The sequence below is a fragment of the Electrona antarctica genome (assembly GCF_951216825.1).
Source record: "Electrona antarctica genome assembly, chromosome: 1".
NCBI lineage: Eukaryota > Metazoa > Chordata > Actinopteri > Myctophiformes > Myctophidae > Electrona > Electrona antarctica.
The window spans coordinates 13,980,422-13,999,375 of NC_136806.1; the positions used below are offsets into that span (position 1 = coordinate 13,980,422).

An 18,954-nucleotide genomic window follows, 5' to 3' on the forward strand; every position below is an offset into this window, starting at 1 on the left:
CTAAACGCCACCTACGCCAATGGGAGCCGCCTAAACGCCACCTACGCCAATGGGAGCCGCCTAAACGCCGCCTAAGGCAAAGGGAGCCGCCTAAACGCCACCTACGCCAATGGGAGCCGCCTAAGCCAATGGGAGCCGCCTAAACGCCGCCTACGCCAATGGGAGCCGCCTAAACGCCGCCTACGCCAATGGGAGCCGCCTAAACGCCGCCTAAGCCAATGGGAGCCGCCTAAACGCCGCCTACGCCAATGGGAGCCGCCTAAACGTCGCATACGCCAATGGGAGCCGCCTAAGCCAATGGGAGCCGCCTAAACGCCGCCTACGCCAATGGGAGCCGCCTAAACGCCGCCTACGCCAATGGGAGCCGCCTAAGCCAATGGGAGCCGCCTAAGCGCCGCCGCCGCCATCCAATCGCGTAGCCTATAGTCATGTTCTGATGAGTAAAACTATAAAACTAGTGGCTGGGTTTCCAAGGACCCAGAAGAATGACGGAATCCACTGAAGATACCATGCTAGCGACAAGTATAGCAATGTTATGAGCTAACTGCATGGACAGCAGCAAAGCCTCAACAAAACAGTGATTGAACGACGAACAGAAAGTCGGAAACGAACGCAAACAACGGCCGCGAGGTTGTGACACAGAAACATACACATATGTTATAATAATAATATGGGTGCGGGGAGACTCCTGACTCCAGGCTGAGCTTCACAACATGCCGGGCCAAAATCCTGCAGAAACTACAAACCAGAGAGACCCACAGTAGCTGACTACGACTGCATCATGCTCACAGATTCCCTGTTCAGCTCTGAAGGCCCCTTTAATAGTTGTAAGTAACATTGAGACACTGAGAAAAGACCTCTCCAAGCTCTTATCCAAAGAGACACGCCTGTACCTTCATGCTGTAACACTGCATGTTTCTATATAAGTGGTGCTCAATATGTCATGTCAAGGAGCCAAGGACCCCAACAATTATATGTAATTGGCTGCCGACCCCCATCTGAAAATATGTTGTTCCAGGGACTACCCAGAAGCAAAGATTTGAGTTAAAAACACTCACTCTGAAAGAATATATATTCAAAGATTTGCACCACATTTTCACGATTCTTCAAAAATAGCAGATCTACAAGCGCGTAGCGCGGCACCGAGTGCCGCGCTAAAGTTCTGCCTCAGAGACTCTCACTCTCCAGCACTGGGTGGTGGTGGTGTTCTCACTGTACGTGAGCAGAATTTTAAAAGTTACTTTTACTCTATTTGAGCAGTGAACATTTTGTGATACTTTAAAGACCTGGAATGCATCTGAGTCGCTTTAGCTTTGAACCACTTTTAACCATTATGTTATACTTGTATTGGTCTACAATCTTGTAGATCTGCTATTCTTTTAAAAAAAAAAACATGAAAATGTATGCAAATCTTTGAATATACATATTTTTTTAACAGCAAAGGTTTTAACTCAAGTCTTTGCTTCTGGGGGGGGGGGGGGGGGGGGTCCCTGAAACTTGAGATTTTGAGGTGCGGGTCCGTGACCAAATGATTTTGGGGGTCCTTGACATGAAAAAGTATGAAAACTACCGATATAGAAACATACGTTTTCCATATTAAGAAGATATGTCAGTATTTTTTAGAAGACATTTTATAGAATCTGGTTAGCCATATTTTTACATTACGTCTGTCCAATGTTCAGTACTTTTACTCCAGTACATTTTGCTCCACTACATTTATTTACGTATTTATTTATTTGATTTAGAGTATCATTACAAAACATGCATTAACCACATCAGACGTACATTTGAAAATAGCCGATCTACAAGCTACGAGCTTGCAGAGCTGCTGCTGCTATTTTCAAAAGATTTTGATACATTTGAAAACTTTTACTTTTACCCAAGTACATTTCAAATTACAGACTTCTACTTCTATATTAGACTAGAGCATTGCTACTTCTCCTTCAGTAATGCATGCTCCCACCAGGCACTACCACGTCTAGAGAAATGGCCAAAGCCTGAGACAAACACAACTTGTTGCCTTGTTGCTTAGAAACAGCGAGAGAGATCACCCTAACTTATTTTTTTTTCCTGGTGGCATGTGATCTGATCTCCTGTGGCGTCGCCTGTTCCTGGGGGTTTGTGACGTTGGGGGGGGGGGGGGGGGGGGGGGGGGTGGTTACTAGATTTACACAAGATCCAGATTTAACACAGGTGGTTCCTAGGCAACAACTCTGCTGTTTTTCTTTCCGTGTTATCATCATCATTTTTAATCCACCGTGCAGCTCTTTTTTTGTGGATGATACTGCAGAGTGGTGGCAGAAGTAGTGTAGTGGAGTAGTGTACAATTTACAACATATGCACAGACACTCTTTATCCTGAGTGGCTTACAGTATAAGCAAGGTAAACACAAGCCTACACAGAATGCAGAGAGACAGTGTAGTGCATCAGTAAACTGGTCAACGCATACATAGAATGCAGAGAGACAGTGTAGTGCATCAGTAAACTGGTCAACGCATACACAGAATGCAGAGAGACAGTGTAGTGCATCAGTAAACTGGTCAACGCATACATAGAATGCAGAGAGACAGTGTAGTGCATCAGTAAACTGGTCAACGCATACACAGAATGCAGAGAGACAGTGTAGTGCATCAGTAAACTGGTCAACGCATACACAGAATGCAGAGAGACAGTGTAGTGCATCAGTAAACTGGTCAACGCATACACAGAATGCAGAGAGACAGTGTAGTGCATCAGTAAACTGGTCAACGCATACACAGAATGCAGAGAGACAGTGTAGTGCATCAGTAAACTGGTCAACGCATACATAGAATGCAGAGAGACAGTGTAGTGAATCAGTAAACTGGTCAACGCATACATAGAATGCAGAGACAGTGTAGTGCATCAGTAAACTGGTCAACGCATACACAGAATGCAGAGAGACAGTGTAGTGCATCAGTAAACTGGTCAACGCATACATAGAATGCAGAGAGACAGTGTAGTGCACATATTAGCATTTAGTCTAAACCTAAACAGTATAATATCAAACATATTACCTGTACATTGGTATACTATATTATAAATTATACGATGCCAGTTAAACAGATGAACATGGCATCTGTCTAAACATCTAAATTAAAATGTAACCTTTGCATACGACTGAATGGTCGTCAAGTCTAGGTCAATGTGCTACGGGCTATAAGGTCGAGTCTTCAGATTAGGGCGGAAGGTACGTTCTAACTAACTGCATCAGGGAGTTTGTTCCACAGTTTGGGAGTCAGAAGGGAGAAGAGTCTGGGACGTGTGGAGCGTTATTGTCCTGGATGTTTTAGGGAAGGTTCTGACAGCTTCCCTGTGTTAGTGTGTGGCGTTAACCTGCAGAAACACATTGCCTTCTCGCTGTTTATGTTGGTGTTTTCACTGTTTGCTTTGGCCGACAGAGACACTTTTTGGGGCAATCAAAAACTAACAGCGAATACACCAGCGAGAGCGTCAGCTATTCTCAGCCGTTCCTGGCGTGTGACACCATAAGTTGTGTTTATATGATCATCATGCCCAGGGACCGATAATATCAAAAGCTCTACCCAAAGTTCAACATAACTTTTAATGACTGTAGTCATGGGCTGATGTGTGCTTACTGCTTATTGCCGTAAAATATCACAAATCCATCATATTAAAAGGTAATTTTACTCCTCCTCCTCCAATATTAAAGTATAGGCCGCTATATGCTGCTAAAACAAATGCTACTCTAATAACTCTGTTACTGCCCAGGACGAGTTTGGACAAGATCATCATTTTACTGTTCTAATATTAAGGATCATTTCACTGTTCTAGTATTAAAGCAAATGTTACTAATAATTTTAATTTTAGTTACTGCTCTTCACCTCAGAGTGCTCCCTATACCCTCATCTCAGGACCTAAACCAGGGGTCTTCAACATTTTTCAGGGCAGAAGCAGCGAGTGCATTCTCCGGCAGCGGAAATGAGACGCGGCACTGCCGGGGAGAGGGCCGGCAGCTGCCGAGGAAGTGCATGGTTGGATTATGACAGTTCCGTTCCACGGCAGTGTCGGTCCGTTCGATGGCCGCGCTCCAGACACCGCAACTGCTGGTTAACAGCCGCGGCGCTGCCGGGAGAAGGGGCGGCATCTGCCGGGGAAGCTGGGGAGAGTATGACACTCGACTGCCGCTCGCTTCTGTGGCAGTGCGTTGGTCCGACATGCGTTGGGTCGTGCTTGCGGTTAGGGTTAGAGGTAGTGTCTGACTGATGCTGCCGAGAAACACTACCGTCTGCCGTGGGTGTTCCGCGGCTGATGCCGTTGTTACAGACCCCTTAGCTAAGAGAGATGAAGCAGGGACACCCCACTACATGTTATGTGTGTGTTCAGACATTTACACCATCAATACTTTGTAAACTTGACCTTTAGCTCTGCACTTTATCTGCTCTTATTTTCCCTGTACACCAAACCTATTTGCTGAAAATAGCAGGCATGTGGCGTGAGCTTGTTGGTCTTCTATTTTTGGCTAATGTTCCCCTCAGAATTGGGATGTGAGGGTTCAAGTGGTTAATGTAAAAAATATATGCTACCTTCATGCCTACCAAACATCCGCTCTGTGACACACGTGGAAGCTTCCGTGGATTCCTTCCCTGTAAGACGGCACCCGAGACACAGAGCCGAAGGAGGCTGTCCACTCCCATTTTTAGTGGTGTCATGCTCGTAGAATGCAGTACCATGCCGTGGTAACAAAAAAAAAGATGTGACGTGCCCACGCGCAGGTACGGACCGGTGCACGTGCGTGCATGCTAGAGCGCGTCCCCCCTAGATTGAAGGCCGAGCTACACCAGACTTTTTGCGCGCGTACGCGAGCCCCGCGTACGCGCACTTAAAATAGGACTGACCTAAAAGCATGTGCACGCATTACGTATTTGCGTAAACACGCACAAAACCGCCCGGTGTAGCCCGGCCGTCAAGAGAAGATGCACACGCACCTAATCTCGAGTCACGAGACTTTCCAAGACGCACCAAGTAGCACCCCCCTCTTTTCACACCGGGTCAAGTGCAGTGCTGAATTCAAATGGCTACTACTTTGCATACAGTAACAACAGCTTGAACTGTTACCCGAGCGATGGAATGGAACCAAATGCACCCGTGAACCGTTACGGACTCACGGGTCCATTTGGTTTAATTTGTACACTCTGACAGACCCGTACGGGGGGGTCAATTCGGATCCCTGGTGGTCCCGGCACCAGACGTTGAGAAACAGTATAGTTAAACCACACCGTTTTCTTTATCAGCCCCTTTATGAAGAAATTAATCAACGAACTTTCATTCATAGGCCTCGACAAAATGGACATGAGTTATGCTCCCTAATTCAGAGCTTATACGATGTGAATGTCAGTACGTGACCTTATTACTGCGCTATTTTAATTAAAGCTCTGCACACACACACACACCTCTCATTATTTGAACGGTATCCAACATAGTTTTCATGACATCACCAGCATGGGCCCGTGACATGCTTCACTATTACAGTCTACTATTTCCCAATTAATTTGTTATCTCCTTTCTCTACATTTTAGTAGGCTAGCAAGTTAGTGGATTGATCACACACACACACACACACACACACACACACACACACACACACACACACACACACACACACACACACACACACACACACACACACACACACACACACACACACACACACACACACACACACACACACACACACACACACACACACACACACACACACACACACACACACACACACACACGGTGTTTAATTAGATGGCTTGTAGGAAGGGCCTGACACATTCCCTGTCATAGACATTAATTATGAATTAATCTCATTCCTTCGGTACTTTCAACTGGAGCCTCCCCCTCATCCTCCTTATACATCTGACACAAAGGAGTGGTGGAAAGTAACTAAATACATTTACTCAAGTACTGCACTTAAAGGACGACTTCATCCATTTTCAACGTATCTTCATTGGTCCTCCAATCCATAATAGTGCTCATTATTAAAAAAATCTTCTACTCTGGTCTGTGTCTCATAGGAGGGCTGTAGATACTTCAGAAACCCGCCTGTGATGTCAGAACAGGCCAGCTCCATATGGACCCTGGGCAGGGGCTTTTTTGGGGCCGTTCTGGACCACCGTGGGTCCGACCGACTCGACACAGGGCACTGCAGTCCCTGTGGGGGTGTGGAACGTGTGTGTCAAATTTGAAGTCGGTGGGACGAACGGTTCTCGAGTTACGTGGATTACAGCCGTACACACGTATGTACAGAGACATGGTGCATTTATACCAAGATAACAATGGCTTCCATTTTTGCATTCTATAAGCTTGGATTCCCCATCAAACTGTCAATGGTATAGGTGTGTTTCTCAACTCTCCACAGCCCTCCTATGAGACACTGGCAGAGTTGACAGAAATGCCACCATAGTAGCCTATGAGGACCAATTATATGAAGATAGGTTGAACATGATTGAAGTCGTCCTTCAAAGGATCATTCATTTGTGTGATTTGGGACACCCCCCGGTGCACAACTGCACATGTACATGCTCTACAGGGGGTGGGGGGGGGGCAACAGAGGGGAGGAGGGGGGGCAACAGGCCAACAGCACGTGCATGCACCAAGGCCCGCCCCCACTCGATCATGATTGGGGGAAGGCCCCTCTCATCCACTCTGGACAGGGAGGAACTCCTAATATGGTCAGCACACTCTATAGTAGGGAGGATTATAAAAAAAAAGTGATATTTGAATTAAGTGAAATCACTGAATATACCTTTAAGTAATATTTTGAAGGTACTTTCACTTGAGTAGTTAAAGTAGTTGAATACTCCAGTACATCTCAGGGGCAGCCAAATGGTGTACTTTTTCTCCACTTGAAATCTAAAAACAAATCTAAACAATCTTTAGATTGGCTATTCGAAAATAGATGATCTACAAGCTCACATTGCGCCTTTTGAGCTTGTAGATGTGTTATTTTTTTAAAGATTTTGAAAGAATACAAAAGTGTCTCAAAAGCGTCCGAACCGGAATGGTCCTACTGTAGTTCGATCCAAGACACTGAACAGCTCCTGATGATCAGGTAAAAGGAATGCTGTCCGCGCACTGTTTAGCAGCTCCCAGAGGTAGTATTTATTTCAGGAGTAGGATGACAACGTTTCGAAATACAAATTACCCCTGGGAGATGCTCAACAGTGTGCGGACTGCATTCCTTCCAGCACCTGTAGAGTTTTGCATGCGTTGCGTACTTTCTTTTGGAGTCTATTCCTGATGAGCAGGTTGGTGCCTTGCATGGTTTCCTCCACTGTTGGTGTGTGAAGGGGTAAAAATGTCTTAAAACAAAAAAAAAGCCATACAATTGAATTCTTAACTTTATAAATGTGCAGATTACTGTTGAGCGATAAAATAATGCTGCACATTTCTTAATGCCTCGTCTATTTCTCGCTTCAAATGATTTAAAAATGTTTAGCTGACAATGCCATTGTGCGTTTGGGTACATGGCTGCTGTGTTGGATAAGCATCAAATCAAGCAGCGCAGCCAGGTGCTCTGAGGCTTTGATTAGACAGCGGTCGGTTACTGAGCCCATATCGGTCATTACCCAGAAATAACACACTGCTGAATTCAATGATTGACCAATCAAAATTGAGCATTCAACAAAGCCGTGACATACAGTGTACACTACAGATAACAACACTCAGGAGTGCCTTTGCTTCAATAGAAAAATTAAGCTGTCCAGGGACATACTGTTAAGCAGTTTATGTGTGGTAGTCATCTCAGGACTATACTATGTAGTAATATGCAAATACATGCACATTTTTTGCATGTATTTGAGTAAATAAATTTGAGTAAATACATACACATATGCTTGCTAATATGTTGCAGTGTCATACTGACCATTGGAGTGGACAGATCAGTAAAGGTCTGGCTGAATAAAAGACTGGAGTGATCAGGACAGCAGCATGGATGGATGGGGAGGCTCGTGATTGAAACAACTTCCGTCAGACAACTCTTAGAATGAATGCATACTATACATTTATTGAGCATATATATATATATATATATGAAGTTTGGCATCAGGGCTCTGTCTCTATTAATTCCCTCTAGTATGAAAATGTTTGCTAAATTATAAGCCAAATGGAATTATCAATACTTTTGCTTCTACTCCACTACATCCCAGAGGCTGACATTGTACATTTACTCCACTAAAACTATTTGAAAACTTTAGTTACTTGTATTATAAAACATGCATGTAACCACTTACTTCAGCCCCATTTAAACTTTGGCCATTTTAAAACAGCAGATCTACAAGCTTGTGACGTTGTAGATCTGCCATTTTCAAAATATTTCAATGCATTTGATTTTACCTTGTGAAATGGACACTCTGCATGATGAATACTTGTGATATATTAAGTATATTTTGATGCCAATACTTCTGTACCTTTACTCAAGTATAAGTAAGAGCATTTCTACATTGCAGTATTGGATACTTTTACTTAAAGATGGAACATTTTTTTACCACTGGTAAAAATAGACATGAGTCTGTCTTGGTAGGACACAGGATGATTCCAGACGCACTGCCTGCTCTTGCGTTTGCTAAGATTCAGTGGTAGATAAAGTACCCCCTTTTTCTTTTTTTCTCCTTTCCTTTTTTTTTTCTTTTATTTTTTTTTACATTTTATCAGAATTCAAAATGTAGTTGAATACAGAGTTAGTGTCGAAGTGTCCTTGAGCAAGACACTGAACCCCTAATTGCTCCCGATGTGCAGGTTAGTGCCTACTGTAGCTAAGCTTGCATGGATTCCTCAGCCATCGGTGTGTGAATGGGTGAATGTAATGCACAATCTATGTAAAGCGCTTTGGATAAAAGTGCTATATAAATTTACCGCACAGACAAACAGTCTGGTGAGACGTAGGAGGACCTCTCGGTGCCTGCAATCCACCAAGAACACACAAGGCAGAGAGAGCCTCCTGTTAGAGTTGGCTCTGGCATAAGAGAAAGGACAATAGCAAGCTAAAAGGATGAGAGGGCCAGTGATTTGGCCAATCACTGCTGACCCGCCAACTGGAGAGTGTTGTGGTTAAGGTTTGAAACACTCTAAGAAGGATGGGGACCACCCGATGATGACCTCTCTTCCAGGCCAATGCTTTATCAATTAGAAATATTATAAGCACATCATTGATTGTATTTACAAACCCACCACTGCTAAGATTAAACATTCATGCTGAATAAATAGTGAACACCCAGAATGGTCCGTTATCATTGCAAGTGCTGTGGCACCCTAGGGTGCCGTGATGCCAGTCCAGCATGGGTGCCTAATACAACACTCTGATGCTGGCATTCAAAGCAACCAAAGGTATGGCTCCCCCATATCTTGCAAGTCTGATCGAACCCTACAAACCCTCCCGCGCACTCAGGGAAGCTTCCTGCCAACGCAGGGAAGCTGGAAGTACCTTCACTAAAAACTCCAGGACAACACTCCACACATCCCAAACTCTTCTCCCTTCTGGCTCCAAAACTATGGAATGCACTTCCCATTGCAATCAGAACTGCAGACTCACTCCCAATCTCCCGCCGTAGTCTGAAAACCCACCTTCAGACTCCACCATGGCCCGTAGCACTTGCCCTAGTCCCGACGACCTTACAGGCATATGCAATGTTCAACTTGTATAACTTAGATAGCATTTTATGTAGACTTAGGTGACCTTCACACCAGAAAGCTTTGCTGCGATTAAAACAAATCCTGCTGCACATTGTCGGAAAGTGCGCTTCGTTTGGCAGGTGTGAAGCATCATTCGAATCCTAATGCGCATCAAAGAACCGCATTCTACTCCGACCACCTGTGCAGGTGTGAATGCAATCCGCAGCAAATAAAGGAAATGAAGCAAACAATGTGGCGGGTGAGGAGCTAAACACAGTTGGAGATGGAGAAGGCATATTTTACGCAGCGCAAAGATGTCCCGTTACCGTGGATAGACGTGGTCGAATGAGAAGACCGAAGCCCATGGTCGAAATGAGGACGAGTACATTAATCAATTGCTTAAGGAAACACATAAAAACACTGCAGTGTAGCCTACAGAGTGCTGTCACTGTGTGGGAACTTAGGCCAGGGACTTTTTCTGTGTGTGCGCTGAGCGCGCTCAGCGCTGTGCCTCTATGCCCAAAGGAACAATGCGTGCGGAGGGGGAGAGAGAGAGAGAGGTCCAGTCCCCGACGGCACGAAACATGCACGTTATGAGTATAATTTTAACACCATAGATTTCACTGTGTAGGCTATAGTTTATGAATTGAACACATTGATAAAATTCCCTGCTGCGTTTCCTTGCTGCGCTTGACACAGCCAGTGTGAAGGCAACCTGCAGCAAATTAAATATGCAAGAATCTCAACTTCTCCGCCCATTCGCATCGAGTCTACCGAAGTATTAGGTGAGAATGTGACCTTAGATAGCCTTTTATGTAGACCTATCTTATGTAGACATAGCACTATAAAGTATACATGCATAGTTTCATTATAGATATTCCACTGTTACGTTCTTAGCTTACGTATGATTCATGATAACTACTTTTTATGTATGTGATGTATTGCCATGCTTTTTGTTCTTGCTAAATGTAAATCGCTCTGGATTAAGAGCTAAATGCCTAAATTGTAAATTGTGCCTCAGAATACTTTGATCATATTTGGGAATTTATCCATATCACTTCAGTTGAAGTAGCACTTTACAAGGCTAACTGTACCATCTGTACCACCAACCCACACCCTCCTTGCCAAAAATAGCCGATCACAACGCGTCACGTTGTGGCGCATTGTGAGCTTATAGATCTGCCATTTTTGGTGAATGTTCCTCCCCAGAATAGGGATGCTGGAGTTCAAGTGGTTAAACGTCAAGTGTGAAGTTATTTCCAATCTGTCGTATTAAAGCCACTATTATCTCATGTGTTCCTCTTCTTCTTATTCTGTCGTGTGCCCAGATCGCAGATGAAAATTGGATGAGTGGGGAGTCAATGGCGGGTATTGCAACTCTAGATTCATCCTATTATGAAAAAATCTAGAGTTGCAAATTGCGGCTAAACCTAGACGTATTCATCACCTCGTCACAACTTTAACATACACTGCACACTGTCACAACTTCAACTACACAACATACACACCTAGCCCGTCTCCGGACCCCCCGGGTTGAGCTCCTTTGGACCCCTACCACGTAGGGTCCGGTATCACCGGCTTCAAGCGACATGGGATGCAATCTGATTTACCCTGACTTAGCCCTGTGCTGCGCTGTGGGTGTCACGCTGACATATTCCAAACGAAGCATATGAACGCTATAGGAGACAACGAACCATCTGACCCCCCCCGCGAACGGCTCAGAAGCCGTTAAGTATTTTTAATGTTTGTACGACCGTTTTGGCAGCTACCTGCGACAGAGGCAGGAACGCGCAGATAGCCAGGTGATGGAGGCGGTACAATAGGATGTCAATAAGGAAGTCAAGGAAGGAAGGAAGAGAGCTGCCAAAACGGTCGTACAAACATTAAAAATACTTAACGGCTTCTGAGCCGTTCGCGGGGGGGGTCAGATGGTTCATTGTCTCCTATAGCGTTCATATGCTTCGTTTGGAATATGTCAGCGTGACACCCACAGCGCAGCACAGGGCTAAGTCAGGGTAAATCAGATTGCATCCCATGTCGCTTGAAGCCGGTGATACCGGACCCTACGTGGTAGGGGTCCAAAGGAGCTCAACCCGGGGGGTCCGGAGACGGGCTAATACACACCCTAGTATGCATATATTCTATATTGTTCTGTCACAACTCACGCCTGCGCCCCCCCACACACACACACCCCCACGACCCCCCCCCCCCTAACTGCTGTGACAACAACACAACAACAGCATGAATCACATACCCAACATACGGTATACAACACAATCAACCATGGTTCCTACGAGATGTCTTCATCAGTTGTATGGTGTTATATCCGGGTCCCTTACTGGTTTGGGCTACATTTGATAAGAAATAATAATTACACATACTGAAATTAAGCCAAAACCAAATGGATTTCAATTTGTGATCATTCTACATGAAAAGTACTTGGATCACCTAAATCACTCGGGTATGCAGTTCCACAGCTCCACCGTGTGGGGGAAGGGAGGCATTGTTTTTATTGCGTTGAACTAAACAGCTCACACCAAAACCAGCAGATACTAAATATTCATAGTCCTGGAATGTGACACGTCTGTACAAAGCAAGTGTAAGAGTTGTGGTGTTTGGGCCAGTGCCCCCATTTCAAATCCCAGGTCCCTTACCATACCAACAACACCCGGTTAAAATGTAATCTTGTTTTCTATTGTGTAGTGTAGAGCCTCACCTTTAGGTCCTGCAAGCGAGGGGCAACTGGTATGTGACTAGTTTGACACGTGAGCACTGAGAAAACTGTTGCGCCTTTCTTCGTCCTTTAAAAAAAAAACTTGACTACGGTAGCGGTGGTCTCAAAAACATAAGACACTTCGACAGAAGTTTTAAAGTAGTTTGACACGTGCACATAATATTTCAATGTCCAGTTGTTGAGTTGTTGTCCAGTTGTTGAGTTGTTTTGTCTTTTTTGATATGTCAATCCTTTTATGCACATACAACTCACTTGATAATATTACATTGAACTGCTGCAGCAACACACAGTGGAAAACCGTGTGGCTAAATTCTCCCATTGCACACCTGCAAGCCATCACACACCTGCCAGGACTAAATGGTAGCCATAGTAACCTGCCAGATTGATTGACATGATGTCATCACTGTTTAGCAAGGTCGACTCATTTAAATAAACGCAAAACGGGGTGGCAATTTGGCTCCAACATTAGGAATATAATTGTATCATATAATATAACATGTCATTCTGTCTAATGTCACAATACTATGACATATTGTTAATGAATTGTTATTAGATGCTAAAGGGATGTTTGACAGGTTTATTTCAATTAAACATCATCGTGTACTGTTACCTTTACAGATCTATAGCTGAAATAAGACCATCATATTTTCATTATTTTGTACAGTGACAAGATTATCCAAATAAAATGTACTGAATCCAATGGTTCAGTAAAACCTTTGAAATTCAAGCAAAGTGTATGTCCACACATTCAGCGAGTCTACATTTTACAAAAAAGCTATATGTAGAAATAGATTAGAAGCCAGTTAGACTATTTACATTTACAACAGCACTCATACAAAACATGCTAATCATCTTCTAAACGTCACACACATGCAGAGATGGTGGACTCTGGCTTTGACACCCCACAGACCCATTACATGCAAATCTCTCATACACACGCACACAGCCAGTTGTGTGTTGATGTGTGGACATGAACCGCCCTATTTGGGAGGTGTCAGAGTTCAGACTGGGAGGAACCGATCACACCATTAGTTGTGATTGGTGGGAAACTCATACACACTCAGCCCGCGCTCTCATCTGTCTCTATGATTGGTGGGGCGCACAGCCCCACACATAATGTGCTAAGTCGGAGTTATAAAACGACTCGCACGCCGCTTCACTAATCACTTCCATCTTTTATTACTCTAGAAATAAACCTTCTACAAAATGAGTGGACGAGGGAAAACCGGAGGAAAGGCCAGGGCGAAGGCTAAGACCCGCTCATCCCGCGCCGGGCTCCAGTTCCCCGTTGGTCGTGTCCACAGGCTGCTGCGTAAAGGCAACTATGCCCAGAGAGTTGGTGCCGGCGCCCCGGTCTATCTCGCGGCTGTCCTCGAGTATCTGACCGCTGAGATCCTGGAGTTGGCTGGAAACGCTGCCCGTGACAACAAGAAGACTCGTATCATCCCCCGTCACCTCCAGCTGGCCGTCCGCAACGACGAGGAGCTCAACAAACTGCTGGGTGGAGTGACCATCGCTCAGGGCGGTGTGCTGCCCAACATCCAGGCTGTTCTGCTGCCCAAGAAGACTGAGAAAGCCGCCAAGAAATAAACCCGCTTCATTTCGACTGAACAAACTCCCATAAAGGCTCTTTTAAGAGCCACCCACTTTCTATATGAGAGTAATTTCCAATATCCCCGTCAAAGTAAGAGCACTTTATAAGGGCATCGCTATTACGCTTCCTTTTTTAAAGTTATTTTATTGAATTTCCACAATTACAAAGCATCACAGCCTACACATCAAGGCTTGGGATTACATACAAAGACGTCATCAAAATTCAGAAACAAACTAGATCAGCACAGAGTGGTTCTGACATGCACCAACAAACACCATGCTTTGGTGCCTGTGTGTCTGTCCGCAAGCAGTAAGCACAACACCCCCAAAACCACTCAGTATAAACAATTAACATTTAATTGTATTGCCCATATTGCATCACTGTATTGTCATGTCAGAGATGACTGACTGGTTTAGCTGACATACTCTTAATATCCTTTTGCTTATAGTATTAGGATGAACTCTTTCTTGGAAAAGATGGGTGGTCCTTAAAAGGACCGTTGTTTTAATAGCAGACTATGAATTTACTTTGAGCTGGTGTACTTGGTCACAGCCTTGGTGCCTTCAGACACGGCGTGCTTGGCCAGCTCACCGGGGAGCAGCAGGCGGACGGCGGTCTGAATCTCCCTGGATGAGATGGTGGAGCGCTTGTTGTAGTGAGCCAGTTTGGAGGCTTCACCGGCGATGCGCTCAAAGATGTCGTTGACGAAGGAGTTCATGATGCCCATGGCCTTGGAAGAGACACCGGTGTCAGGGTGGACCTGCTTCAGGACCTTGTAGATGTAGATGGCGTAGCTCTCCTTCCTGGACTTTCTGCGCTTCTTGCCGCCCTTCGCGGCGGTCTTGGTGACGGCTTTCTTGGAGCCCTTCTTGGGCGCTGGCTTTGCTACCGCTGGCTTTGCTACTTCAGGCATGTTTGTCAACAATAGAGAAGTGAAATGTAGTACGCGTTGCCCCAGTATTTATAGCAAGCCTATGCAAATGAAGTGTGCGAGCGACTCCCAGCATGTGATTGGCTTCTTCTGCCACTGCTTATGTGACTGACCCACAGAGGGAGGAGACTCACACGGTCTTTGTTTCTGCATAATGTTCTCCCGCCCGCCTGATCTATTGTCCCGCTAAAATGTGTATGTGAATTGTGAACTAAGCTATATTTCAATTTCTATTCCACGCTCCAACCTAAATCCAACCATAACACACGTTCTAATCTACCAATGCATAATTTATAATCTAGTAGTCAGTGTATGTATTTGTTTGACTGTTTCTAAGATTTGGAAAACTCTGTTGTAATAGATGCAGCCACTGTGTGTAACCTCGATGTTTTATTCTGATGACATGTAGCCTTTATCTGTAACGTCAAGCCTTGGATATTCTTTGTACTGTGATATTTTGTAAAATTGTGGAAATTCAATAAGATAATTTGAAATGGCTGCTTATGCTTCACATTGACTTTGATTCTGCATAATGTTCTCCCACCCGCCTTCTCCATTGTCCATCTAAAATATATACTACTAGAGTAAATGAGTATATCTATATTTCAATAGTTCCATTCCACACTCCAATCTAGTAGTCAGTCCACCAACTGCAGAGACTATTCATCAGAGATATTTCTATGGCCCATGTCCCTGAACCAGTTTGTATCATAGCTGTGATGAGTGAGGTCGGTCTTCAGACTTAAACCTGCGTGTAAGTATATGGCATTAATTGGGTTGTCAGTAGTTGGTGTACTGTGAATGTAAACCATTATAGTCCAAACAAACGGTCTGATCTACGAGGAGATCAGCGGTGTCCTCAAGGTGTTCCGTACACCGACTAGATTATAAATTATACATTGATAAGATTAGAACGAATTATGGTTGGATTTAGGTTGGAGCGTGGATTAGATGTAGTCAGATGTTTACAGCAGACTACATGCCGCAGCCTACATCTGCTAGACAATTTAAATGCAGGGAATGCATAAGGGAATTAACTCTGTAGTGAAAACGTGGGCGGCTCTTAAAAGAGCCTTTGGGTTGTTGGTAGATCAAGTCAGCATTGTTAACCTCCGAATCCGTACAGAGTGCGTCCCTGTCTCTTCAGAGCATAGACAACATCCATGGCGGTCACGGTCTTTCTCTTGGCGTGCTCGGTGTAGGTGACGGCGTCACGGATCACGTTCTCCAGGAACACCTTGAGGACACCGCGTGTCTCCTCGTAGATTAGACCGGAGATACGCTTCACACCGCCACGGCGAGCCAGACGGCGGATAGCGGGCTTGGTGATTCCCTGGATGTTATCACGAAGAACCTTGCGATGACGCTTGGCGCCTCCTTTTCCAAGACCTTTTCCTCCCTTACCTCGACCTGACATTTTTGAGTAGTAATGTAGTTGAAGATAGAAAATAGAATGACTTGAGAGCTCGAGCCTTGCCTTTTTATGTGTGTTCTGAGGACGTAAGGGAGGACAGGCACAGACACAGCTGCGTGGGCGTAACCACCCCCACGCACACAAACACACTCCTCCCCCATGGCACGTTACCCATACAGTTAGTTTTGGTCACATGATCACACCACATTCGGATAGTTTACATTTACAGTAAAAATGTCAACTCCTCTATATCTTATAATAGGGCTGTTCACTTTTGTCAATATTCAACATTGTTGTCCTTTTTGCCTTTCACATCATTAATAAACACATTACGTGACTTCATGGCTTGCTTATTTGTAATGTGATATTTCCCATTTAGTGCACAATTAGGTCTCGATGAGGTAGAGGTGGATATGACAGCTTTATTGTACCATGAATAATTAAAATTAAGTATATTTAAAAAGTGTAGAGGTGGACCAGGATTATAATTTATAATGTATATGATTTGGAACGATATGTCCACTAGTCAATGTTTATTTGAACCAAACGGTGATTTATGGCCTAGCAGAATTAGGTAAATATATGTATTAGGTGAGAGAAATGGCCGGATTAGAATATATATCTAATTGTTATAATAATATATAGCATTATAATTTAGCAAGTGTATATTTTATCAAGTGCCCCATCTGTGTAATCTCATAGTAGTAGACGTTATGAACTATCTGTGATTCTTAATAGACACTAGACAGGCATAACATGGTTATTATTCCAGTGAGTTTATGTGACCATGGTGTAAAAATAGGATACTCTTATAAAACAATGTGGTTGGCTCTTAAAAGAGCCTTTGTGGGTATAAATATGGAGCAGACGGTTTACTTCTTTTTGGGCGCTGCCTTCTTTGCTGCCTTGGGTTTGGCAACCTTCTTGGCTGGAGCCTTCTTGGCTGCTGCGGGCTTCTTAGCCACTTTCTTGGGGCTCTTGGCGGCCTTCTTCGGGCTTTTAGCTACTACTTTCTTGGCGGCAGGCTTCTTGGCTTTCTTGGGTGATTTCTTAGCGGCTGCGGGCTTCTTTGCTACCGCCTTCTTGGGCTTCTTAGCCGCTGCGGGTTTCTTGGCTGCAGCAGGCTTCTTTGCTTTAACTGCTTTCTTAGCTGCAGGCTTCTTCACCTTCACCGCTTCTGCCTTGTTTATCTTGAAAGAGCCAGACGCGCCGGTGCCTTTGAGCTGGACCAGGGTGCCTTTAGTGACCAGGCTCTTGACGGCGGTCTTTACGCGGACCTTGTTCTTCTCCACATCGTAGCCGCCGGCAGCCAGAGCCTTCTTCACCGCAGCCAGAGACACACCGCTCCGCTCCTTGGAGGCGGACACGGCCTCGACGACCAGCTCAGCGACGCTGGGGCCAATCTTCTTGGGTCGGGGTGCTGCTGCTGCCTTCTTCTTAGCGGCCTTGGCCGGAGCTGGTGCTGGAGCTACTTCTGCCATTATTCTATCGGATAGTAGGTTGCTGTTCCTTCCTTCTCTAAAATAACTCTCAGAGTGATGCTGATGGCACTGAAGGGGCTGGACTTAAACACCACATGAGAACTATGTAGACTCAACACACACACAGCAGCTCTACTGCTGCTATCTTAATGTGATACTTGTGTTTTCTCCTCGATTAAAACAACATATAACTATCTACTGGGTATATTATTTAATGCAACAAAGAGCTGACCAGTTAACACACATGCTCCTTTTTGACATTAATACATCTGAGATGAAAATGGCACTCTAGTTTTTAAGTTATATGCTAAAAACATCACCCTTCCACAGTCCGACACCAGTGTTTCCTCTGTCATTTGTCTTCTAAAACACTTTAAACTACGATAAATGAACAATGATACTCAAACTCATTTTAGTAGACATTCCTATCGACGCAATTACATACACTATACTTTTGTTTTGTCTTCTGTTTTTCTATAAACAGAAGGTTTTCTGACACAAGTAAACACACTCCAGTTGACAACACCAGCATGGTGGAGTTGATACCAACTTCCAATGCGACAGAGGTTGTAACACTTGTGGTACATTTGTGGTCAAAAACGTATTGTGATCAAAATAGAGAAAACGACGAGTTTGCATCTTCAATCAACTGTGGTACCTACCGGTATCTGTATTTGTTTATGGCACACATACACTTTCATTGATACACTCCTTCCATGCATTACCAATGACAATAATGTGATGATGTAAGCAGACAAATGTGACTTTGGAACAAGTTGTATATTGGCTTGATTTCTTTTTTACTTAAATTGGTGTGTACAGTAGACTACTTTTGTATTAATACAAAAGTATTTGTTGTGTCACATGGACAACATGAAGATTATAATGTATTTTATGGACACTACTTCATATGTCTACATTTCTTCCTCATTACTGTACTATCATTTTGCACAACCCAAATGCTCTTTTCAGAGCCACCCCCAATGTCTTTCAATATTTATTCAGCTAAGTTTCATGATCAATCAGACCAATAATTAACTAATAATTAACCCGTTCTCAACAGTGATATCAAAGTACATTATAGTAGTAATCCAATCCAACTTTATTTATAGAGCACATTTAAAACAACAAAGTTGACCAAAGTGCTGTACAATTAGGCAA

The 18,954-nt window shown here is 44.2% G+C and overlaps 5 protein-coding genes across 6 annotated transcripts in view; 1 reads left to right on the forward strand and 4 right to left on the reverse strand.

Moving 5' to 3' along the window:
• Positions 1–12,677, reverse strand: part of LOC306933874 (C2 calcium-dependent domain-containing protein 4C-like) — a 76,099-nt gene extending 63,422 nt beyond the window's left edge. Inside the window, exon 1 of one of the 2 annotated variants that reach the window (XM_079516237.1) lies at positions 12,356–12,677. The gene's annotated coding sequence lies outside the window, so the exon portion shown is untranslated. The remainder of the gene's footprint in view (positions 1–12,355) is intronic. The other variant, XM_079516239.1, reaches the window with a different exon arrangement.
• A 902-nt stretch (positions 12,678–13,579) lies between these two features.
• LOC306922615 (histone H2A-like) lies at positions 13,580–13,963 on the forward strand (the record flags this gene model as incomplete). Its single annotated transcript, XM_079500342.1, has 1 exon — positions 13,580–13,963. One exon carries the CDS (start codon positions 13,580–13,582, stop codon positions 13,961–13,963), a length of 384 nt encoding a protein of 127 aa, XP_079356468.1.
• Positions 13,964–14,490: 527 nt separating this feature from the next.
• LOC306935293 (histone H2B-like) lies at positions 14,491–14,880 on the reverse strand (the record flags this gene model as incomplete). Its single annotated transcript, XM_079518271.1, has 1 exon — positions 14,491–14,880. One exon carries the CDS (start codon positions 14,878–14,880, stop codon positions 14,491–14,493), a length of 390 nt encoding a protein of 129 aa, XP_079374397.1.
• Positions 14,881–16,003: 1,123 nt separating this feature from the next.
• LOC306925874 (histone H4) lies at positions 16,004–16,315 on the reverse strand (the record flags this gene model as incomplete). The annotated part of the gene is made up of 1 exon (XM_079505015.1): positions 16,004–16,315. The coding sequence occupies one exon, from the start codon at positions 16,313–16,315 to the stop codon at positions 16,004–16,006; it is 312 nt and encodes a 103-aa protein (XP_079361141.1).
• An 869-nt stretch (positions 16,316–17,184) lies between these two features.
• On the reverse strand, positions 17,185–17,793 carry LOC306934715 (histone H1-like; the record flags this gene model as incomplete). Its single annotated transcript, XM_079517427.1, has 1 exon — positions 17,185–17,793. The coding sequence occupies one exon, from the start codon at positions 17,791–17,793 to the stop codon at positions 17,185–17,187; it is 609 nt and encodes a 202-aa protein (XP_079373553.1).
• Between the last annotated feature and the right edge of the window lie 1,161 nt (positions 17,794–18,954).